This window comes from Boleophthalmus pectinirostris, unplaced genomic scaffold (assembly GCF_026225935.1).
Source record: "Boleophthalmus pectinirostris isolate CB_2022bp ecotype Guang Dong unplaced genomic scaffold, ASM2622593v1 HiC_scaffold_13, whole genome shotgun sequence".
In the NCBI taxonomy this organism is placed as follows: domain Eukaryota; kingdom Metazoa; phylum Chordata; class Actinopteri; order Gobiiformes; family Gobiidae; genus Boleophthalmus; species Boleophthalmus pectinirostris.
In genome coordinates, this window is record NW_026571036.1 from 29,769,260 (window position 1) to 29,794,534 (window position 25,275).

Sequence of the window (25,275 nt, forward strand, 5' to 3'; positions counted from 1 at the left end):
GTATTATGTATTTGAGTCGTTTTCGTTGCGGATACAGTTTTCGTCCACATTTATCCAATTGAAAACAGCTCCAGAGAAGGAACGATTTGGTGATGCCAGCTCCCACGAATTCATTTGTGTGGATGCCTGAAAATGCTGATACCCTGATGTAGGTTTATGCACCATGAAGTAATTCACCTCCAAAACGCTAAGAGGCTAGAATATATGTCCATTCATATATACGGTCTGTGTGTACGACGTGCAGATGTATAATCTCTGAAACATTTCACATGAACCATCTCCAACATGATAGAAGCACAGAACAGACTCACCATCAGCAGAACACCCCTCTGTCACAGAGAGAACACTCATATTCCACTGAGTCATGTCCTTTAGTCTGACAGAAGCTGAACCGCATCGGCACACAATAGCAAGCTGTTTATTGTTTAGTTTCCGTAAAACATAAACAAATATGTGCAAAGCTGTGTGGATAAGGAAGGTTTGCGGACACAGAAACGACGTGTGTGGACACAGATCGTTTCCGATACGGTGATACCGTGATTTGTTTCAGTGTAAACGCAGCCTTAGTATTATGTCTAGCAACAGTTATATCATCAATATATGGATTTACAAGAAACTATTGTCAACAGTGGTGATCCTACACAGATTGGCTCCCCAGGCGAGACCCCTTCCTGGCGCCTACACGACCAAATCCACTGAGGACCCGGAGAGGGGGAGAGATGAGTGGAGGATCCCCCCCGCCCCCTAGGACTGGCCCTGATTGTAAATGTACTGTTTTATACTATCATATCTCCCTACTTTAATGCTATTACAAAAAAGACAAACGATGAAGACAATGATCTGATTTCTGGAGTTATCAGATGATTGAAATGTAAACAGCTACAACAGTCAAATGTTTGGACACACCCTCGCATTCAATGTTTTTTTTTTCTTTTATGTTTACTACTTTCTACACTTCCTGTATTAGCACGACCTTTCACCAGAGTCTTTTCCATTTGAGAGAGGAACATATCCTAAATATGCAGGATTTGTGTATTAAAAGGTTCATTGTACAACTTTTCTAGTATACTCTAGGGTATAATAGAGGGTGGTTTAATCCTGGTTTAGTCCAAGGTTTAGTCCTGGTTTACACCTGGTTTATTCCTAGTTTAATCCAAGGTTTAGTCCTGGGTTAGTCCTGGGTTAGTCCTAGTCCAAGGTTTAGTCCAAGGTTTAGTCCAAGGTTTAGTCCAAGGTTTAGTCCTGGTTTAGTCCTGGTTTAGTCCTGGTTTAGTCCTGGTCTAGTCCAAGGTTTAGTCCAAGGTTTAGTCCAAGGTTTAGTCCAAGGTTTAGTCCAAGGTTTAGTCCTAGTCCAAGGTTTAGTCCAAGGTTTAGTCCAAGGTTTAGTCCAAGGTTTAGTCCAAGGTTTAGTCCTGGTTTAGTCCTGGTTTAGTCCTGGTTTAGTCCTGGTCTAGTCCTGGTCTAGTCCAAGGTTTAGTCCAAGGTTTAGTCCAAGGTTTAGTCCAAGGTTTAGTCCAAGGTTTAGTCAAGGTTTAGTCCAAGGTTTAGTCCAAGGTTTAGTCCAAGGTTTAGTCCTGGTTTAGTCCTGGTCTAGTCCAAGGTTTAGTCCTGGGTTAGTCCTGGTTTAGTCCTGGTTTAGTCTTAGGTTTAGTCCAAAATTTTGTCCAAAGTTTATTCCTGGTTTAGTCCAAGATTTAGTCCAAGGTTTAGTCTAAAGTTTAGTCTAAAGTTTATTCCTGGTTTAGTCCAAGGTTTAGTCCTGGTTCTAGGGTACTAAAACCAAACCCTACGGTATACTAGGGTCAAATGCTCCATGGAGATGTTATTATTTTGGCTGGAATGTTTCACAGTATAGTATTAAACCTAAACCCTTCTATATTCATGGACCAAACCAGACGAAGTTACAGGTAAAATCTGTGGCGAGGCAACCAAAAACAGAGTCAAAATGTCCATTTTACTAGGTATTTTTGAGTGATAAAACCACCTGTAACTGAATAAATGCAAGGTAGAGCTGTTTAATGTCATAGTGTGGAACATTCCAGACAGAGCAGTTACTTATCTATAGAAACATGCAGGTGACATACCCCCAACCAAAAAGTTACATAGTGCACCTTTAAACATGTATGAATAAAGCAAAACACAATTCCAGGTCTGTTTGTGATGAGGAAACAACATTATAACATAGATCAGAAAACAGCGTCATAAGGGCTCTTCAAACCAAGATGTTTACAGGCTTGGTTTAAAGGAACTCTTGTCCTGAATACAATCTGACCTGGATCTTATTTTCAGAAGGTTACACAACTTTAGACAAAGGAAACCTGCCCCAGTGACCCAGAATAAACTGCAACCAGACACTTTGTAATTCATGGAGATTAGTTATGAAACAGGCTAATTTATGAACTTTCAAAACACCCCAGACAAAGGAAAAAGGAAACACGCAGATTTTGTTTATAGATGGTTGGCGGAGTTGGTTTTACCTCATGAGCAGTGCGGAAGTAGATGCTCTTGTCTGCCCCACAGCTGATCAGCCGAACTTTGTCGTCATTTGCTGAAAACATAAAAAATATATCATTATTTTGACCATGGTGGAAACTTTTCTGTATGTGATAAGGACCAGATTAAACCTAGACGAGACAGGTACTAGAAGAGTTAATCAGGCAATAGATAACTTGATTTGAGTATATTTTGATTGTCTAAAATTTACCTTATAGACCAAGCATACAATGACTTGTTCTGCCTAAAATAAGAAAATCACAATTTTTTTATATTAAAACTTGAATTTAGGAGAAAAATGCTACAGCACTTGAAGTAAGAAAAAAATAAACTACTGCCAAATCTTATTGTAAGAAAATCTAAATGTACTCAAATCAAAATAACTACAACTTGATTCAAGCACTTATTAACTTATTTATCTTACTTCGAATTTTATATTTGACATTGAAACCATTTACCATATTGCCATTGTGTATACTGTATTTTCCTGGATATATACGGCACGCGCTTAAGCCTCCAACCCCATTAAAAAACAACTGCGCACCCTGCAATTCAGAGCGCCGTATGCACAAATCCACTCGTGTGTCCCAGCACGACTTCAGTAAACTACAAAGCCGCACCACCCGCAACGCACGCAAACACACACAGAGCAGACAGCGACCGTTTGACGAAAAACACCCACAGACACACTCATTACTCCACGTGGACGAGGAACGGAACGGAGGAACGAACCGGAGGAATGAACCGAAAAAGTAAGTGCAATGTGCATGTGTGTTCTAGACACAACTGAACAACTGAGTCACTGCGCACACGCTGACAATCCAGCGGTTCCAGACAGCACCCTCCCTACACGCCACAACTGAACAAAGCCCAGAGTCACCGTGAACGCCACAAACAAAGTCCCACTGACCCATCCAACTGTTGTGTTTCATTTAAAATTCGGTGCGGTTTATTTGTGGAAAAAAGTTTAAAAACAGACCATTCAGTGACAGTGTGCCTTAAAATCCAGAGTGCCTAATAGTGCGGAAAATACTGTTGGCTCTATTCACGCTTACATCACAAAATCGTAAGACGTTTGGAAACATGCGGATGGCGACTTCCTTCGGGCTCTGTTGGCGATAGTAACTTCATCTAGATGTCATTGTATTCTTTCTTTTTTCCTTTTATAAATTACCTATTAATTTGTTTATTATAATTTGTCTAATTTAATTTATTGTGATGTGATTGTAGCGTTCCGTTATGTTCGGCAGATCAACAGTTGCAACCAGCTGTCTGTAAGTGACACTGAAATGGAGTTAATATGATTAACTCAGGTTCAGGAGCTGGACCACGCCTCAGCCTTCTCTCCAGCCAACCACGGCTTATCTCATCCACACCTTCAATTTACCCAGAAGCTTTATTTATACGGCCTATCCTGACAACACCGTCCGCATCAGCTCTCTTCATCCAAGTCCCTCCCACCTCGTGTCTTTTGTCCATCCTTCAATCCAAAGACGACATCTTTAAGGAGGGTTCCGAATCAGCTGGGTGATGGAGGCCCCACCCTGCCATCACATCTATCCACAGTCAATAAATATTGTTATGGTATTTCATTGTTGTGGGGTGGTCCTTGCTATAGAAGCTGCAATTAGAGTCCTGTCCTCCATGGAAAGCTTTGGCCGGTTGTAAGACGCTGCTGCTGAATCCATGCTTTTCTCACATGCCCAGTGTCGGTAACTACACCGGAAGTCGTCATCCGTGTGGTCCATGTTTCCAAATGTCTTCCAGTAAGCGTGAATAGAGCCTGTTGTGTCATATGGCAGGGCTGGTTGATTATTAGATCAGCTGTGACATGTGCTTTTTTGCAATATAATTTCATTCAGCTCTACGAACAAACACTATGTTCCTTTTTTCACCCAAAAAACGGAATGGCTTCAGCTAATCAGTGTGACAGTTGTGGTAGAATGACCTTAAATATGAAATGTTAGAAAAAGAGCTTGCAGTGGCTTTTCTCACCAGTGAACTTGAGGGCAGTGATGGAGGAGGAGTGGTCGTCTAGAGTCTGTACGAGGCTGTAGTCTGTGTCTGAGTCCAGGACGTGGATCAGACGGTCTCTGCTTGCAGACGCCAGGAAACTCACACCTTAAAACGCAAAGAAGATTAGATTTGTATTTATTTGTCATATCTAGGTCAACACGCAATCACCAATGCTATTACAGGTGTTTAGATGACAAGAACGCAAGAACTCACTTTAAAAAACACATAGAACACAAAAGGTTTAGTACAGGGTTTTTCTTAGACAATTTGTCCAAAAAGCTAAAACGAAAGCAGCAATTGTTTGCAAATGAATAATTGAATTGCTAAAACTGTTAAACTGTTAAAACTGCTATTGTTAACTCAAAAAGATACCTGAAAAGTACTATTGATGTCTGTTAGAAATATCTTTGTAAAACAATCAAGACAAGTAAATCAAAAACTAGTCTATTACTAAACTATTCAATTTAAACTTGAGTAAGTAGTTAGTTAGTTTATTTTCTTCAATCATCAATTAACACAATCATACATCATATTACAGTGATTTAACACACAAAAATTATGCATTTTATGCATATCACTAAGTTATTCTACAGACCGAAGGGGTTTAGGCTGAAGTTTAAATGCTTATTTTGCCAAATCCTATTAACATATAGAACAGGATACAAGACGCATAACTATTTACAGAAAACAACACAAAACTCATCTTTTATGAGAGCAGGAAAGAAAACATACTTAATTGTTTTGGTATACTCAGACACAGACACACAATCCAATATACATTGATGTTCATACACACAAACAGACACACACACACAGGCCATGTACATGTTAGTATTCATACCTAGTAGTTTATAAATATGCACACACTTCATGTAATTGAGGGTTATAGTTAATCTGTAAATTACATGTGGTAAAATATGATTTATTGTATTTTGTATTATTGTAAGTCATTTCAACTAATTATCTTGTGTCCAAAAAAGCGTTATATAAATCTGATCCATTATTATTATTAATCTCATTTCTTTCTTATACGGCGTACTCTCCACATTCTGAGATTCCAACACTGACCTGTGTCTGGTTGGCTGTACTCCAAACAGAGGATTTCAGCGTCATGAGCCTCCACTTTGAGAATCTGTTCCAAACTGTTAAGGTCGTGCACTCTGGAGAATAACAGACAGGCAATATAATGTGTCAGAGGGCATGATTGACAGTCGGATTAACCAGTCAGAGAGATGCAGAGCCTGCCGTCTCCATGGAGATAGATAAGTTCAATAACATGCGGAGGAACATTCTAGACAATGTGATATATTTTTATTACTATATTGCTATTCTATTTTGACTTGTACATATACATTTATGTAGTTATACCTTATTTGACATCAGTCTCTTGCTATTTCTGCTCCTTATTTAGAATTTATTATACAATTTCTCTTTGTTATTATAATATGCTCTGAGCTACTGTGTCCAAATAATTTCCCCTTGTGGATCAATAAACTTTGTCTAAGTCTATGTCTAGACAAAGCAGTGACATCTCCATGGAGACAAGCAGGTATCCTTTTGTCCTACCTGAGAATGCCGTTGCGGTCTCCAGATGCCAAGTGCTTTCCATCAGGGCTGACAGAAATAACCCGGATGCCCGTTCTGTTCTCTGCACTCTGCCCATCTCCTGTTTTATCTGCAGTAATGTGTGTAGTACTTTCAGAGTCCACTGGGGAGGCTGGGTTTCCATCAATATACAGTATGTTCAACAGGTCCTGTAATAGAAAATCAATCTCTCCTAGTTTAAAGAAGAACGTATACACAGTTAGTATTAGCAGTACGTTACTATCTATGAAGTACATTAGTAATAAGGTTTTTGGGCTGGAGCGGTGTTTGAACTGAATCACTCATCCACCAAACTCTGATGGTGTTATCAGCCGAGCAGCTGAAGAAGGAACCTGACGACAAACCAGAGTGACACGGAACATCTGGAAACATCTGCCAACAAATATAAAAGAGGAATATTAAAGATTATGGAAGTAGACAGCATGTGCTAACTGACTTATTCAATTGTTTAAGTTAATCTATTAATACAAGATGAAAGCGGCTATAGTGGAGCTGCTGAGTTATATTTGAATGTCTTTATAGAGCAGGGGTCTCCAACCTGTAACTCGCCAAAGGATTTCTGAATCATACATATTGTGCTGAATTGAATAACTAAAATTTGATTTAATGAAATGTCCATTACCATTGCAAATGTGATGCACTAATAAATAGTTGTATAAATGTTTTATAGGCATCCAACACCATCTAAGGCTCTTATATTTACTCAATTTCTTGCGACCCCTAAAATGAGTAGCTCTCTTGCATTTTTGTTTTGTAAAAGTAGCTCACCAGAGGAAAAAGGTTGACCCTGTTATAGAGAAATTTGAACACTGTATTTGACCCATCCTTCAAAGCCACTCCGTCAGTCCAGTGCAGCATGGGTAATCCTCCAGCTAAGGTAGACCTGGAGATGGGTCCCTGAGCACTGTACACCTGCCTCAATGGCCCTGGGTGAAGGATGGGTCAAATGCAGAGAGGAAATAATGTATAACCTTTCTCTAACAACCTTCTCCACAACTTTCCCCACACTACACCAACTCTGCAGTGCTCATATTTCAGTATATTATTTCTCAGTTAGTTTAAGGTGAGCTTTAGGAACAGGTCTTTTGGCTAAGGTGAGCGCTTCTGGAGCAGGATTAGGATCTGGGTCTTGGCAGAACTGTGTAATATGTCTCAAATAGGTCAATGCATTCCTTTATTTTTGGTTCAAGGAATGAAGAAACCGGATTCTTAACATTCTTGATATAGTGATTTAGATGGTTTAAAGGTGCACTATGTAACTTTTTTGGTTGGAGCTCCATCACTAGATTGTTTTCTATAGATATGTCATGTTCCTTTGTCTGGAATATTAAACAGCATGATTCATGATTAAGCAGCTCTACCTTATATTTATTCAATTACAAGTGGGTTTATAGCTCAAAAACAGGCATTCTGACCATCAATTCAAGTTTATTTATACAGAACATTGTGACTGCGAGTCACCCCTCCACAGATCTGACGGGTAACTTGGTCTGGTTTGGTCTCCATGAAGCTAGAAAGGTTTAATGCCATACTATGAAACATTCCAGACAAAGAAATAACATCTCCATGGAGAAAAGCATTTTACAGACCAGCCACCAGAACAATGCACCTTTAACAACAATAAAATTACAGTTTATTTATTCAGTACTTTTCAAGACCTGAACAAGTTCTGTGGCAGAGGTGAAATATTTTTTAGTAGTAAATAGTATCTTAAACGTGTTACCTGCAGGTCCCAGACGCAGGCGCTGTGGTACAGAGCAGAGTGAACCTTCTCCACTCTTTTCACATCTCTCAGGTCCCACACAAACACACTGTGGTCGCTGTACACACAACTGAGCCAGCCCCTGACAGGGTCAAAGGTCACCGCAATGGCATCTGGGTAACGGGCATCCATATTGGAACTGTACGGTAGGTTGTTGAGGGACACAGATAGCTCAAATAAGTTTTATAATATACAACTCTATATAATACTCTAGTAGTAGACTTAGTTAGAATAGTTTAGTCTTTTATTTTAATATCAACAGTTGTACAAAACTTCCATTCACATTTTATTATTAATAATTGACTATAACTTTAACTCAGTACAGTTTTTGTACTATTGTGTATTATTGGCAATGGCTAATTTAAGCAAAAAGAACTACCTGATGGTTTGTGGGTGGGGCAGGGTGGTGTGTGGGCGGGGCAGGGTGCAGACGAAGCTCAGGTCTGTGGAGCTGAAGACTCGGACTGTGCCATTAGAACAACCACAGAAAACCAGGTCCTCTGAGACGCACAGAGAGTGAGCTGCACCTGTCTGTGAGAGACGAATGAAGAGAAGATCTGTGTCAGGGCAGTTTGAGGAGAAGACGAGTCAAAAGTGTCTCTCCTCTGTGTCCTGCAGCATCAGAGCAGCCTCCAGGGGGCGCCAGGTGAACACAACAGGAAAGGCATCACTCTTAATCCGCTCTGGTGGTTCAGTCGGTGACAAAATGGTTTATTCCCTCAAAGTATTTCTTCTGGAAAGTCTTGAGGAGAATTTTCCGTGGAAGGTCTCCTGCCACATTTGCTGCTGCATATGGTGTAAAAAGCCAGCAGCATCTCAAATGTCCGTAACAAACTCCTTAGTGAGCCCAATCCAACAGTCCCTTATAGTAAGTATCCCTATGGTGTAAAATTGACCTGAAGAACAATATGTTTACAAGGGATACTGGGGAAAGATCACAAGCAGGTAACAGACCCCACGTCAGAAAAGCTACACATTGAACCTTTAACTGGAACTCAGTGTATGAACCTGCATGTGGAGAGCCGGTAGAAGAGTTTTCTAGGAAGATTCAAGAAAAGAAAAGCCCCTGTTCTCACTCACCTTTAGATCGACCCATCTGTCCAGCGTCCTGCGGTGGTTAAACTCACAGAGGAGGCCGGACGAGGTGAGGCAAAAGGCGGAGTCAGACTTTAAGCCACGCCCACACGCCGCAGCACTGAAGAAGTTATACCTGAGATCTCCCAGCAGCCCTGAGCGTCCCAGCAGAGGGACTGGGGCACTGGACTGTAAGAAAAAATACATGAAATCAGACCTGGTTTAGATCTGGGTTAGACCTGGTTTAGACCTGGTTTAGATCTTGGTTAGACCTGGGTTAGACCTGGTTTAGATCTTGGTTAGACCTGGGTTAGACCTGAGTTAGACCTGGTTTAGCCCTGGTTTACATGTGGTTTAGACTTGGTTTACACCTGCATGGTTTAGACCTGGTTTAGGCCTTGTTAATATCTGGTTTAGACCTGGTTTAGAAATAGTTTACATATGGTTTAGGCCTGATTTAGACTTGGTTTAGAACTGGTTTAGACCAGTTTAGACCTGGTGTAAATCTGGTTTAGATAAGGTTTAGACCTGGTTTAGATTTGTTTTAGATCAGGTTTAGACCTGCTTTAAATCTGGTTTAGATCAGGTTTAGACCTGGTTTAGATTTGGTTTAGATCAGATTTAGATCAGGTTTAGATCTGGTTTAGACCTGGTTTAAATCAGGTTTAGATCAGGTTTAGATCTGGTTTAAATCTGGTTTACTTCTAGTTTAGATCAAGTTTAGACCTGGTTTACACTTGGTTTAGACCTGGTTTACATTAAGTTTAGACCTGGTTTACACTTGGTTTAGACCTGGTTTAGACCTGGTTTAGATTAAGTTTAGACCTGGTTTAGACCTGGTTTGGTCTGACATGCACAATATAACATGTTACTTAAAATTACTTCAGTTCTGAACTGTGGTCTTGGGGTCCAGAGATTTTTATTGAGACTGAAATAATAATAATATTCAAGTGCTTTTTGCAATGTTGGTATGCTCTGCTTTAACTAAAAAAACTACATATTTTAAAGTTTTGAATAGAAGGTACTTCATCTTCATTTAATTGGGTAATACAATTTCAAAGCAGGTCAATTACTAAATTTCATTCACTACATCCACTTATAAACATTTTAAACAACTTTTAAAATGTTTATTTCTGTAGCTCCCTGCAGTCTGGTACAAGCACGTTACAGTAACAGACCCTCAAAATGATGTCAACCTTATAAATTATGTAGAGGCGCCAAGAGAACAATAAGAAATGACCTATTTTTATGCCTTTTGTCCGCCGGTGGTACTGGTTAATTTAACTAAACGTTTCCATGGTAACAAGTGTCCACAAGTTTGCCTGGGGGAACGGTACTACGCAATTAGCCAACAAAGAGCCAGGAAATATGAGCATGGTTATGCAACGCTTAGAAAATGGGTTTGGATCATTTAAATTGCCAATGACATACTGTCAAATTATATAATACTGAATATGATGTAATTATTGTTATTGTAAAATGAACTTAATATTAGGCTTCATTATATGAAGCAATAACAACAGTAGCTAAAGACTACAATCTGAATGTAATTTGCTTTTTTTTTTTTTCTATAGCCTAAAACTCTAAAAATGTATTACATATAGGATGCACTGATCTGATACTGGCATTGAATATCGGTGTTGGATTGGTGCTGGATCAGATATCGGCCTCCAAATATCAGTTTGATATTCTGATTGGACATCTATCTATTAATGGTTGGTTTGTTTGTTTGTCTGTTCCACACATAACTCTCAAACCGCTCATCCGACCGATCTCAAATTTGGAGGGTGTCATCCTAATGGGACGGGTGTGTGCAGTGCCAATTTTCATGTTGTTAGGGCAAGAATGCTGAAGATATTTTAAAAGTGTAGCCAGCGATAACTTCAGAAGTTGTCTCAATGTTTGTTTATTTACTTGTTGTTTATGTGTTTGTTTGTTTATTGTTTGTTTCTTACAGGCTGTGCACTATGTACTAGTGTAAAGTGATGTATTTAATGGTCATAGTTGGCCCAAAATGTCTCAAAAGGTTTTTAATTTTTATTTACACAAAATCATTCTGTAGTTACTTGGATCAGTTTTGTCTTATTTTATTTTTGTTTTAACTAAATAAATGCTGTTTCTCTGCTTTGGTATCCTTTTACAAGTGGCAGATCTTAAAGCTACAGTATCAGAATCAGTATCAGAACCGAAAAAGCTGGATCGATGCATCCCTAATTACAAATGAACAACTGTATTCATAGACTTCACATTAGAGCTCGAACTCAGTCCTGGTTTAGTCTTGTGCCCAATTTTTTACCATGTATTTGAACAAAATATATGTTACCCCAGTGCAGATATATTGTATACAGGCATGAAAACAGGCACTAGTGTTATAGTCAAGAAGACCGCACTAATTGAGTCCAAGACCTGTCCAAAATCATGGGGTCCCAAGACCAGATCAAGACTAAGACCAGTGAGGGTCGAGACCGAGACAAGACCGACACCACGGCCCATCGAGACCAAATTAAAACCATCTTTGTCATTTTCTTCATTTATTTGTATTTTTTTGTGTGTTTTTTATAAATTTATCTCTATTTGATCTGATTAATGTTCATTTAGGCACAAAATAAACCTGTACTGCACTGAAACACTCTGTGCCCCTTTTTGGACCCTCACCCACAGTTTGAGAACCCCTTCTCTGATTCCCTCTTCCACTGGCATAAAAGTGAAGAAAGTGGGTAGGATTTTTAAGCCTGTTTTTTTGTTGTTGTTGTTGTTTTAATTCCTAACTGGAGTTACCTTATCTTACAGGTTTTGCGGTGGTATTTAGCCTCTGCACATTTAAAACCAAACACACATTGTGACAAACACTGATTTATTTGCCCTTTTATTTGGCAAACTTCAGCCACTATAGCATATAGATTAGTTTTTACTTCACATTTCGTCTTGAATCAGCACGCCCGAGCCTGTGTGCGCTTTACGCAGGGAGGGGGGGAAGTGAAAAGGCAAAGAGCGGCATGCTGACATGAGGCAGGTGGGACAGGTGGGATGTTTTAAAAAGTTTAACCTGCTCTGTGATACACACTGGTACACGAGTGGATACGATGTTGCGGACCAGCCGTGCTCTCACTGCACGTGTGGTGTGTGTGCACAAGTCCAAATGTGCTCGAGTCTGAGACCTGAGACCCGAGGATTTTCATGCCTGTGTATAAGCAGCTATTGAGGTCAAAATAAATCTACTATGTACTGTCTGCATCTAATTAGAAATCATTAGAAATATTTTTTTGTACAATAATGAGGAAGTGTGTTGTTAGGCTGCCAGCAAAACTCCACTCTGGCTACTGAAAGTTGTGAAAAGTGCTTATAAAGTAAAATAATTCAGCTGCTCAGAATACATAAGATAAATGAGGATTAACTGCAAAATGTTTTAAATGAATTTGTTCTGTTTTTCCATGTTTTTAAGAGTAAAAATCAGGTACAGGGCATTTAAAGGTGCACTGCGTAACATTTCTAGTGGGGATTCCGCCACCTGTTTGTCTCCATGGAGATGTTTTTGCTTTGTCTTGATCAGGGGTGCTCACACTTTTTCAGCATGCGAGCTACTTATAAAATGACCAAGTCAAAATGATCTACCTAATACAAAACCAAGCAAACTGAACTGAAACACTCTGTGCCCCTTTTTTGGACCCTCCCCCACAGTTTGAGAACCCTTCTTTAAGAGAACTTCCTCTGGCACTTTACACAAAACTGTGAAAAAAGTGAAGGAAGATTTTTAAACCTGTTTTTTAAAGTTCCAAACTGGAGTTGCATTCTTTTCTGGTTTTGCAGTGATATTTACCAGCCTCTGCACGTTTACCAAACCAAACACACATCGTGACAAACACAGATGCATTTGTGCACTTTTGTTAGACAAACTTCAGCCAAATGTGGCAGTAGGTCTGTTCTGTAGATCCGCTCTATGCTGTAGACCTGCTTTGAGCCAACACTGGAACACAAATTTAGACTCGTTTTTGCTTCACGTTTGGTCTTGTTCTTCTAATCAGCGGGAGGGGCTTGTGTTGGCTGTACGCAGGAAGGAGCGAGAGCGTGAAAAGGCGAGGGGCGGCGTGCTGACGTGAGGCAGATGGACAGGTAGGATGTTTAGGAAGTTGAACCTGCCCTGTGATGCACGCTGGTACACGAGGGCACACGCTGTTGCAGACGAGCCGTGCATAGGGAGCGTGTGTGTTTGTGATGTGCCATAGAGTCTCCGCGGGTTTCAAATGAGCGCACAGGCTGCACTGAGACGCCCCACACGCTCCTGCACCCGCTACAAGTTTATTACCAACAGCAGCAGCCGTAATGAAATATGATCACACTTGTTGAGTGTCAGACCTCGAGTGAGAGACAAGACTGAGTCCAAGCGCGAGTCCGAGACGAGACACGGCGATCTACCCACACGACCTTGGTGATCGACTGGTAGATCGCGATCGACATATTGAGCACCCCTGGTCTAGAATGTTCCACAGTATATATTAAACCTATCTATCATGAGAAAGGTTATAGCACTACGCTACATTACAATTCAGATCTGTGGAGAGTCACCCCTATTCACAGGAATGAATGTATTTTTGAGCAATAGAAAATGAATAAATGCTAGATGGAAATGTTTAAAGTCATACATGGAACATTCCAGGCAAAGCTCCTCCATAACAGTTACACAATTCACCCTTAACTTTAGATTTTAAACTGTTGGACATGAGCAATTACATTTACAGATTTACATTTTTGTTTGAAGTTTTGTTTTAGTTTCGTACCTTATTTGTTTTACACTGATCCAGATACCAGAATTTAACATGACGGTTGCCCACGGTGACGAAGTAGGAGCTGTCCTCGGAGAAGGAAACTCCACTCACTTTACTGGACACTTTGTTGGCAGCCACTACAACATTTTTCTGTAACAAGAAGGAAAAATCAGTTTATTTATAACTCAAATGAAAGTTTCTGTATCAAAAACAAACAACCATAATTCATTTAAAGGGCCTACACTACTTTCTGATCTATTTTATAATGTTGTTTCCTCACCAAAACAGACTTGGAGTTATGTTTTGTTTCATTCACCGTTATATAAAACATAAATCCTGCATATTTAGGCTGAGCTCTTCTCTCAAACTGTAAACACTCTGTTCCACCTTGTGATGTCATGTGGCAATACAGGATCTACACCTTCGCTAGAATCATTTGGATCATTTCAGCCCTGGAATTTCTAATCTCTACTGAACAAAAAGTAAAAGGTAGCTGTTAACTTGAAAATCGCTTCATGACATCACAAGGTAGAACAGAGCATTTTGAGCTTTGGAGGTGTAGACAAACTAATAATAAATGGTTACTCAGACACGTGTGAATTAAATGAAAAACAGCACAACGCCAGGACTGCTTTTGAGGAGACAACAATTTAACATGACTTAAAGCTCAAGTCAAATTTAGACTTTATTGAGCCACAAGGGAAATTATTTGGACACAGTAGCTCACACATCACAATAATATAATAACAAAGAGCAAAGATATAAATGGTAAAATAAATTCTAAATAAGATGTCAAATAAGACAATGATATTTTGTGTAATATAGGACCTTTAAGAAACACGATACTTGGAGAAAGGGACCTAGTCTAAGTGAAAGAAATGTATACAGCAAGTTGCATTTTGTCAGTCTCAGCATAAAGAGATAAATGAAAAAATATACCAGCCTACTTTGGATTAAAAAGACTAAAAACATAATGTGAAGAAAAGTGAATGAGAGGAGATGAGATATGAGCTCAAATATCAGACATTATCTTATCTTGAATTTATTAGATTACAGATGTCATACTGTAAAACATTCCAGGGAAAGCAATAAAAACCAGACCAGAAAAGTTACATAGCACTTCTTTAAATCTGAGTGGATAGGCAGAAATCAAAGCAAAATGCAAAAGTCATGCTGTTTTTCAGTTAACATCTCTGCCAACTAAAAACACAAATACAATGAACTATAAAGTAAACTTGTTACTTGAGCCTCACCTTCCAAGCCCACACATGGATCATCATGTCGTGCTGGTTTCCCACGGTGACGATGTATTTCCCGTTGGGAGAGAAGGCCACACAGGAAATTCCATATTTGTGCGACTGCAGCTCGGCCACCTGATGGCGCTGTGCCACGTCCCAGAGCCGCACGGCTGGTAAGTGTCCACTCTGCAGGGAGAGAGGGAGGACAGAAGAAGTTATGAGACAAATACATTTTTATTTGTGTAAGCTATCTCTTATGGATTGATTGAATTGTTTTATGATTTAGAAGGAGAGGGCAGAGAGGAGACAAGGAAGATTCAAAAAGAGAAAAAGAGGAATTTGATTTGTTTGATTTTGTCTTTGTTGAAGTATTTTAGTTGTCTCTCTGTATTTGTTATACAGATCCATATCCAGAGTCTGAATTTTTCCAGGCAAGTATTTTAGATCTTTTTGGAAGAACAGAACTAGTTTATTTTAAAGGTCCTGTGTTACACAAAATGAATTATTGTGAGCTTCAAGCCATGTTATAATGTTCATCATCAAAAACAACCTGGAGTTTGTGTTTCATGTTTGAGTAACCCTTTATTATTAGTCTGTTTACATCTCAAAAGTTCAAAATGCTCTGTTCTACCTTGTCATGAAGTGGTATTTTTCTAGTTAACCACTACCTTTTATATATATGTTTGGCAATTCCAGTATTTAAATAAATCACAGGATTCTAGTGAAGGTGTATGGAGTTTAAAAACACATTGGAGCACTTCCTATATTACCACATGACATCATAAGATGGAACACAGTGTTTTTTGATTGAGAAAAGAATGAATCTTAAATATGCATAGTTTGTGTTAAAAATGTACAAATGAAACAAAACACACAGATCAGAAAATGAAATAATATGGGCTCTAAATCTAAATATTAGATCTTGTAAACAAACATCACGTCACGTTTACCCAGCGTCTTTAGTCTGCGTCTGTCCTGGTGTGTTTAGGATTATCCTGCGACCTTTGACCTCTGCACACTGTAGGCTCGCCTGGACTCTCACACGGATCAAGAGGCTAGACGCTATTTGAGTCCTGTCTCATTTTAATGGAGGACAATCCCTCAGAGGTCAAAGGCAAAAGGTGACAGGAAAGAGCGACAGTGAAACAGCAGTTGAACATATGCCCGCTAACACAAAGGTTGTTGGTTCAAACCCTGTTCCAAGCAATACATAATACTATTTCCCCCCTTGTTGTGACATGTTTCTCTAAGACTTTACTTGTGTCACATGACTTCATCCCTGTTTTGAAGTATTTTTGCCCATTCAAAAGATATCACTTTCTGCTTTTTGGTGAGTTTCATACAACAAAATATGGATTATGAGTTAAAAAAGAAAACAATCTGTCAAGCTTTTGGGTAAACATATGGTACGCCAATGTTACAATCTCTGAATTCTCAACAATAAAAATTTAACTCTGTTTTGCCCTAGCCATTTTCACTCTAATATAATCCCTTCACCAGTAAAGTTTTCACCTCATTTGTAAAGTGTTTAAAGGTGCACTGTGTAACTTTTCTGGTACGGAGTCTGCTACAAGCTTGTTTCCATGGAGATATTATTGCTTTGGCTGCAAGGTTTCAGAGTATGATATTAAACTCATCTATGTTAAATTTATTCAATTACAGGCAGTGGCGGAGTTAGCAATTTGGGGGCCCTAGGTGAACTTGAGTTTGGGGCCCTCACTATAATGCACTGTTTTTTTTGTTTTGATTTGTTTTGTTTTGGTTTTTTTTGTATTTCTTTAATATTTATTGTCTGTTTTTCCCCACTGTTCATATATGCACATCTTTATTTAAAGTGGGTTGGATTGGAAACTTGTCTTATTAGTTCGGTCGCCTACTAAATAACCAGAATTGAAAGTTTTTTAGGTTTTTTTTGCTAGTACAATTACATTTTTGTTTACATCCATTACATATGATTATAATTATGCTATGATTATCAGGGTCAAGCTGATTCGTACATTCTAACGCGAAAGGGGGGAATTCTTTGACAGTTAAAATAGATTTGACAATCAGATACTATTTTGATGGTGTTTTCTTGTTTAAAAGTAAACTACTCTTGTTTAATGTCATATTGAGAGAAAATCAAATTGCTCTGAGGCCTCGGAGGGCAATCGGTTGGGGGCCCCTCCAACTTCGAGGGCCCTAGGCAGCCACCTACTGTTGCCTAATGGTAAAATATTACGAAAAACATGCATTTGTATAGTGAGTGAGATTGCCTCTCCACAGATCTGACCTGTAACTTGGCCTGGAGGCATTGGGGGCTTATCTCAGAGGAAATAGATTAGTTTAAAGCCATACTGTGGGACATTCTAGACAAAGCAATAACATTTCCATGAAGAGAAGAAGAGAAGCGAACCATCTACCGCAAAGTTACACCTTTAATATTTTCCAGCAGCTCTCTACCTACTGCCTGATGGTTTTATGCTCAGAAAGTCTCAAAAAAACAAAAATAATACACACACACATGCAAAGTAACTTATAATGACCACATAGAACAAGAGTGGCAGTATTAATGCACTGTTGAATTATGGGTAGCCACACGTCTCTTTTCAGTACAAAGCAGAGCACAATCGTCACTTTATTTTTGGTCTTTCAAACTTTGCTCTGCGGCGTCATGGCAACCATTCATCCACTTACACAGAGAAGGCTTTAATCGGCTCCGATTGGAGGATTAAGATACAATGTGCTATTCAAACCAGAGCTAAACATGACGGGACTTCATACAGGCAGTCAATGGTAAACAGTAATTACATAAGAGCTTTGCATTATACGACATAATACTAGGCTAGCGGTTAAAAATGTTTTACAGAACATGAATATAGGAGATGAAACTATAACAATTGTGCGTTTCTTCATAGGAATAGGAATAGGGATGAGATACAATTTCCACAATACAAAACACAAGATTGGAACTACAAGAACAAGACAATACCAGATTTTGACATTCTTTATAATAAATACATGTGCAATCCAAATCCCAATTTTGGCCTCTATTTTTGCTGTCATTGTAGCAGTGCTTTTTGGGACTACAGCTTCTCAAAAAAATGTGACTCACCACTATTGAACTCTTTTTATCCAATCCAAGCATAAAACCATGGGGGGAAAAAAGTCTCACGAGATCATTTTCATCTTGTGACAATTTTGTCTCGTGAGATTTTGTGGCACGAGATATTGTCCCCTCCCTACGCCGTAAATTTTCTGCCAACTGCTTGTCTCCATGGAGCTGATATTGCATTGCTAGAAATTTTAAACAGTGTGGCACTGTCACTAAGTCAATAATCAGATCTACAGAGAGGTTCACAGCAAAAATGCAATGTATTTTTGTGGCAATATAAACATCCATAGTTGAATAAGATAAACAAGTTTAAAGCCATGCTCTGAAACATTCACAGCAAAGCAATAACATCCTTATGGAGACAAGCAGTTGATGGACTTTGTGCATATTGGTTTAGCGTATTTTTTTCACTATAGGTAGAAAAACATCTGAACTATGTCTGTAACGTCTTTTTAGTTTTTCATGAGAAGTAACTGAATGTGCTACTAATTGACAAGGGCAGTTCTAGGGGAGGGGCCACAGGGGCCCTGGCCCCACCTCTAATCTGATTGGCCCCTGAAATGCCTCTGATCTGCCTCTGATCTGTCAATCAACAGCAGACCTATTGCATCAATACAACTTAATGGGAGAATAAACAGACTTCTGGAGGGCTTTTTTTACTGTCTATGCTTGTATTTGCACCACACTGAATTAATCATTTGTGTGCTTAGATGTACCCTGTACTTGGCCCCGAATGTAACATGTGGCCCCTTACTGACCTCTGTTTCAGAAAAATCCCAGAACCACCACTGCTTATTGATAGTATTTATGCTTCTTTGACTACCACAAAATAAATAAAAAGTTACTTGAAAAAGAATTCATTATTTCTAAAAATGTTTTTTCCTTCAGAATTTTCTCACTAAAGGCAGCCACACACTACAGGAGAATTTGCCCGATTTTGGCTGCGATCGTAACCACCAAACATCAGCAACACTACAGTAACAGCCAATAAAACAGAGCGTCAGGGACAGAGGAGTGACGAACACAGAGGCTCAAGATACAAACTCAACTCAGGAAAGAGCGAAAATAATTATAACTCATCTCTTGTAAAGTGGTATATTTAAAGTGCAGCATTTCATCCACATTATCCATAGAAACTGTCCTCCGCAAATAATGACATCCAGTCCACAAAACCACGCTATTAATCCAGTTTGAAGCATTGTTTAAAAGTAAAAAGGGGAGAGTAGTTCCTCACGTGTCTGTTTACATCCACACAGGTGAAGCTGCAGATTACAGACAGTGGCTCTAGTTCCTGTGGACTTTATCAACAGTCTTTTATGCTTTTATTGCATCACATTTCACAAATAATAACTCAGTTTCGACTAGAACTAGAAGTGCAGAGCTTTGATCTTTTGAACACTTAAGAGTCTCAAAGCGAGTGGTTTTACTGTTGACAGGAAACAGCTGACGTGATCGCGCTCACATCTTTACAGTCTGTGGTCCGCAGACAGATCCCGCTGCACCCTTTGCGATCTGACATTTTAAGTCTCGCAAGATTCTCCTCGTGTCTGTGGTGTGCACTTTTTGCCTCACGTTTAAAAATCATTTAAGACAGAAAAATTCTGCAGTGTGGGTGGCCTTAACAGAGCTGTTGTTTCTAAATCTGCTAATCTTAGATAATCTGGAAAACAAGGTCCAGTGAAGAAAGATCAACTGTGGACCATGTGGACAGTTTTAAAGTTGCACTATGGAACTTTTCTAGAAGGTTGTATGTCTGTTGTCTACTTGTCTCCAGAGACCTGTTTGTTTAAAATGTTCCACAGTATTGCATAAAACCTACTGATCTACAGGGCTGTAAAGTGATGGCACTGGCTGCTTGTCTCCATGAAGACAGATAAGCTCAATACTGTGGAACTTTCCTACGAATATCTCCAAGCAGGTGGCAGACCCTCCACTAGAAAAGTTACATACTGCATCTTTCGCGGGTCTGTACTTGACTTTTATCTCCTTGTAAAAGCAGCCACTTTAGAAAAATCAATGCTGAATAATAGTGCTTTTAAATTTTAGAAGGCATTTTGCTGGATGAGAGAACCATAAAGAAGCAAGAGCCAGAGCCGGACAGTTTTATACAATCTGATACACTGTCGATGAGAGTCACATGGAAACAAGTAGCACAGTGGCAGTGTTAAAGACGTACCTCTCCAGTGACCAGGTACTTTCCATCAGGGGAGAAGGACAGGGCTGTGATGGTCTTTCTGTGGAGAGAGAGACACACAGATCAATGCAAATTCAAATATGGAGATGTGAAGGTTTAATAAGGGTTTTGAATAGAGCTGAATAATGTCTCCTACTTTATACAGCCTATATCAAGTTATTGTTACTGTATAATCAGCCAAAAAATATATCTGTGCTTATCTATGCCTCATGATGAATGTGCATTATACAGATACCCCTCGCCTGAAATAAAATGAGGTGAGTATTTGCTAATCCTTCACAGTAAAATGAATTCTTGTGATGTTTGTGAGTTCACAAATACACAAGAATCCATTCGGCCTCACTGGTGTGATAGGGTGCGACAGGTGGTGGGCGGCCAATCACGTTGCAGCACTGAGGTTTGTGCCCATATGAACCAAAACAAACATGGCAACATCGACAGACGTACCTCAGCCTATTTTAACTTCAGTACAGAATATTTACCGTATTTCTCAGACTATAAGTCACATTTTTTCATGGTTTTGGTGTTTCCTGCAACTTATACTCTGGTGCTACTTATATATTAAAATGTTCACACTGACAGCTGACAGGCGCTCTAGGCTTGTGTGTCAGTACCTGCTGCTCCTATTACTCCTATACCACTGTCACTTCACTCTACTGCACATGTCTCCTGCAGAAAGAGCCTCTGTCCTGTCTGTATCATATCTGTTGATCGCACCATTACTTCTGTACCACTGAAAATTTTACATGTAAACAAACATAAAGACAAACAAAACCATCCTATCGGGATTCAGAAAGGCCAGAATAATTAAATTAATAATTAAATATTTAATCAACTGGAACTGATGCTGAGTCTGACGACAGCTACACAGAAGAGGAAGCCATGCTCTGTTTACCTCCGGAGGTCGCGGTGTTGCTCAGAAGTGACACCGAGGATGAAGAATTGAATGGATTTAGTGATTTGGAGTGAGATAAAGAGTTTGGTAACTGTTCATATGTGACGTTAACAGCCTGTTGTTCTTTTGTTATTACTAGAACTTGCCTTTCAACATGAAATGGCGGTTCCTGGTCTCTGATTTTATAAAATAAATTTCCCCCAAAAAGTGCAACTTATATGTTTTTTTTTCTTCTTCATTAGGCATTTTTTGGCTAGTATGACTTATAATCCAGAGCAATTTATAGTCCAAAAAATACGGTTGTTTATGAAAAATGTGCAGAAGGGAAGCGCTTTGCGCATATGTGGACAGGGAAGATGTCTACTTTTCTCTCAACTGGATTTAACTTAAGTTTGATTTTTCATCTTGTTCCGCTGTTGTGACACTTTGACCATCAGATCTTAATATTCACCATGACTTTCTGCATTTTCAGTGAGAGAATTTCCAGACTGATAATGTGTAGAACTCAATTCACAGTGACACACATATCAGTCTGCCATGCGCTGCGCCAGGTTAACTATTGGTACTCATAGGTAGATTTTTAGGTTTGGTACCAATACACATTTTAAGACAATAACTTGAATTAGCTTACGAATCACAAGTTAATAAATGCACTGTTAAAAAAATTCCCTTAACGTGCCAAGAGTTGATTGACGCATATCAGGATTAGCACTGTAATATTGTCTCCTGTCCTCATGTCAGTCTGTAACGAATCCAGTCTCATCTATTCACTGAAGAGGATTCAGTAAAGTATTAAAAATGGGTAATTAGATCATAATTAGATTAGAGTAATTAGACCTGTTTTCTTGTCATTTTGCACAGCTCAGTTCAAATGTGACTCACCCTGAAGTGTTGATGATGTGCTGCTGACGGTGGTTCTTAGGGTTCAAAAGGACGACCACACATCTGAATAGAGGAAAACAAGAAAACAAGGAAAAATTCATGATTCATTATATATTTTTAAAAAAATGATTAGATCCTATATTATGCTAAATTGACTCGTGTGAGCTTTAAGTCATGTTAGAATGTTGTTACTTCCTGAAAAACAGACCTGGAGTTGTATTTTGTTTCATTCACACATTTAAGTAGTCCTGTTTTAGTTTATTTTATTTATTTTAATGAGACACGGACAGTGCACAATATACATTAACCTTAACAGGAGAGATGCATTGTTCTAGGTTGAAGCACAAGTGCTCATTTCCAGCTGTCGTCCCTGGGCAGGTTGATGTTATAGTTCATAACATCAAACGTATAAAGAGAATGTCTTTATGACTGGAGCATCATAAGAATTCTGGATCCTCATTCACACAAAGTTCTCTCAGCAGCTTAAAATCATCATCCTTATCAAAATCACTTTAACTCCTTGGGTTCTTTTTTAAAAAAAAACAAAAAAAAAACTGTACAGTAAAGTGTATTTACCTTGTTGTTACCTTACGTTATGTGTTGTATATCAGCTGTTGTTACTTCCTGTAAACATGGTCAGCCTGATTGACCTGTCGCTCAGTGTTCCCTGGAGGGGGGTGTCCCAGGTGTGTGAAAGGAGGAACGCTCCATCATCACAGTTAACGTTGTCCATGCCTCGTTTCCTGATTTTCAGTATCCTCCCTGATCCAGCATTTGAACTTGTTGTTTTCCGATCCAATGACCCGAGCCCCGTCCCAATCCATAATGTGGAACAACAAGTTCAAACTCTGGATCAGGGAGGCCATTGAAATCAGGAAATGAGGCACGAACAGCAACCATGATGATGGAGCATTCCTCCTTTCACACACCTGGGACACCCTCCTCCTGAGACCATCTGGCACCGGGAGGCGTGGTCAGTCTGAGCAACCTGCCAGGTCCATCAGGCTGACCACGCCTACAGGAAGTAACAACAGCTGATATACGACACGTCAACACCAACACCGGTGACTGTTCTGAAGATGGTTTGCAGCTAACAGCTGAAACATGTCAACAAGGTAAATACACTTTACTGTATTGTTTTTAAAAAGAACCCAAAAAGTTAAAGTACATAAGAAGACAAAATGAACATTTTTGGCTTATCGAATCATCATTCAATTCATTCCCTCCAGAACATCACACTCTCTCCAGACACTCATCAGTCCACATTATGGGTGCAGGTTTGGTTTTATAGGAGCCACTGTTTCACTAGGCGTGAGAAAGTCTTGTAGTTTGTACATGATTGTGCTCAGCTCAGTTGGTAACGTGTTCCACTGACAGACAGTTGCACATGAAAAGGCTAAGTTTCCAAATGCTGTCCTGCGTTTGGGGATCCTGCATTCGCTGCACACAGTGGACTGAGCGGCTTGGGAGGTGCTTTCAGAGCTCAGAAACAAACTATTTTCGCGAAGGAGCAGCAGCATCACAAATGATCTTAAACAGCAGACAAACATTTGCATACATTATCAGGTTTTCAAAACTTAAAATGCTGTGTTTCACAATTACATGACAATGGTGGCTGTATTATTAGTCTGTCTGCATCTCAAATCTCAAAATGCTCTGTTCCACCTTGTGATGGAAATGATTCTAGTGAAGGTGTGTGGAGTTTAAAAACACAGTGGAGCACTTCCTGTATTACCACATGACATCACAAGACGGGTTCAAGTGTTTTCTTTTTGAGAGAAAAACTCAGCCTAAATATGCAAAGTTTGTGTATTAAAATGAAACAAAACCCAACTCCAGGTCTGTTTGTGATGAGGAAACAACATTATAACATGGATCAGAAAACAGCATAATATGGGCCCTTTACATTCCAAAAGCACCTTGGCCTTCGAAAAATATACACAGTGATGTAACAGGATTAAAAAGGAGGCACTGAACAAAGGTGTTTAGACATGAGCTTAATTTAACTAATCTGCATTGATTCCTAATTAAACTACATTCTGTGACCTGCTTAAGTATTTCTGAAGGATTAGAATGACAGCAAACAGCAACGGCCATTCATGCATTAAAAGACCCATAATGTTGTTTCCTCATCACAAACATACCCGGAGTTGTGTTTTGTTTCATTCACACATGTTCAATGCACAAACCCTGCAGATTTAGGCTCCGTTCCAACTTGTGATGTCATGTGGTATTACAGGAAGTTCTTCACTGCGCTTTTAAACGCCCGTACACCTTCATTAGAATCATTTAGAGCTTTGGAGATGTAGACAGACGAATAATAAAGGGTTACTCAAACATACAAATGAAACAAAACACAAGTCCATGTATGTTTTTGAGGAGGTAACAATATTCTAACTAACATGTCAAAGCTCACAAGAGTCAATTTTGTGTAATATCAAACCTTTAAATAAATAACAACCAAGTGTGTTCTACATTATAGCAACTGTGTATTCCTCTTGTCCAAATTAGCCAATAATTTACTTTTAACCATAACTGTACATTGAATATATTGTTAACTTAATAACTGTTTGCATTACTTGATACTGCAGATAATTACTGCTGTGTATTATACTGCCTGACAGCCATAAATTACAAGGTACAAAGTAATAGGCTATAATTAGACTAATAAAGATCTCTACATAAGCGATGAATCAAGTAGTAATCATTAATTTATACTATTAGCCTCTCAATTAATTGTGTAGAAAAATGCATCTTATTTCTAAGGTGCATTATGTGACTTTTTGGATGAGGGTTCTTCACTTTCTTGTTTCTATGGATATGGCATTGCTCTGCCTGGAATGTTCCACAGTATGACATTAAACAGATTTACCTTACATTTATTCAATTACAGGTGATTTTATAGCTCAAAAATACCTAAAAAAAAAAAACCCAGACATTCTGAGTGAGTGTGGTCGCCTCTCCACAGATCTGATCTGTAACTTGGTTTGGTTTTGATTCCATAATGATATAAAGGTTCAGTGCCATAATGTGAAACATTTCAGACAAAGCAATAACATCTTCATGAAGAAAAGCATTTAATAGACACCTAAACATAACATAAAAGTGACACAATGAGCCTTTAATTCATTCTTAGGAGGTATACCTAGCTAGTGGACTCAAAAATGCCACCACCTAATGATATCACAAGGTAAAAACCAACCATTTTGAGTTCTATGTTTTGATAATTAGATTTTTGTCCATATAGGTTACATTTACA

General features: G+C 39.0%; 1 protein-coding gene across 1 annotated transcript in view; it reads right to left on the reverse strand.

The window, feature by feature from the left end:
* The window catches only part of LOC110168278 (mitogen-activated protein kinase-binding protein 1-like), a 58,739-nt gene that overhangs the window by 27,694 nt on the left and 5,770 nt on the right, over positions 1-25,275 (reverse strand). The window contains exons 3-14 of the mRNA XM_055149607.1: positions 22,017-22,079; positions 20,222-20,279; positions 14,967-15,137; positions 13,726-13,863; positions 8,957-9,139; positions 8,256-8,407; positions 7,838-8,015; positions 6,349-6,486; positions 6,076-6,263; positions 5,578-5,669; positions 4,489-4,614; positions 2,478-2,548 (exon numbers count right to left, since the gene is read on the reverse strand). Of these exons, the coding sequence (XP_055005582.1) occupies positions 2,478-2,548; positions 4,489-4,614; positions 5,578-5,669; positions 6,076-6,263; positions 6,349-6,486; positions 7,838-8,015; positions 8,256-8,407; positions 8,957-9,139; positions 13,726-13,863; positions 14,967-15,137; positions 20,222-20,279; positions 22,017-22,079 (1,558 nt within the window). The remainder of the gene's footprint in view (positions 1-2,477; positions 2,549-4,488; positions 4,615-5,577; positions 5,670-6,075; positions 6,264-6,348; positions 6,487-7,837; positions 8,016-8,255; positions 8,408-8,956; positions 9,140-13,725; positions 13,864-14,966; positions 15,138-20,221; positions 20,280-22,016; positions 22,080-25,275) is intronic.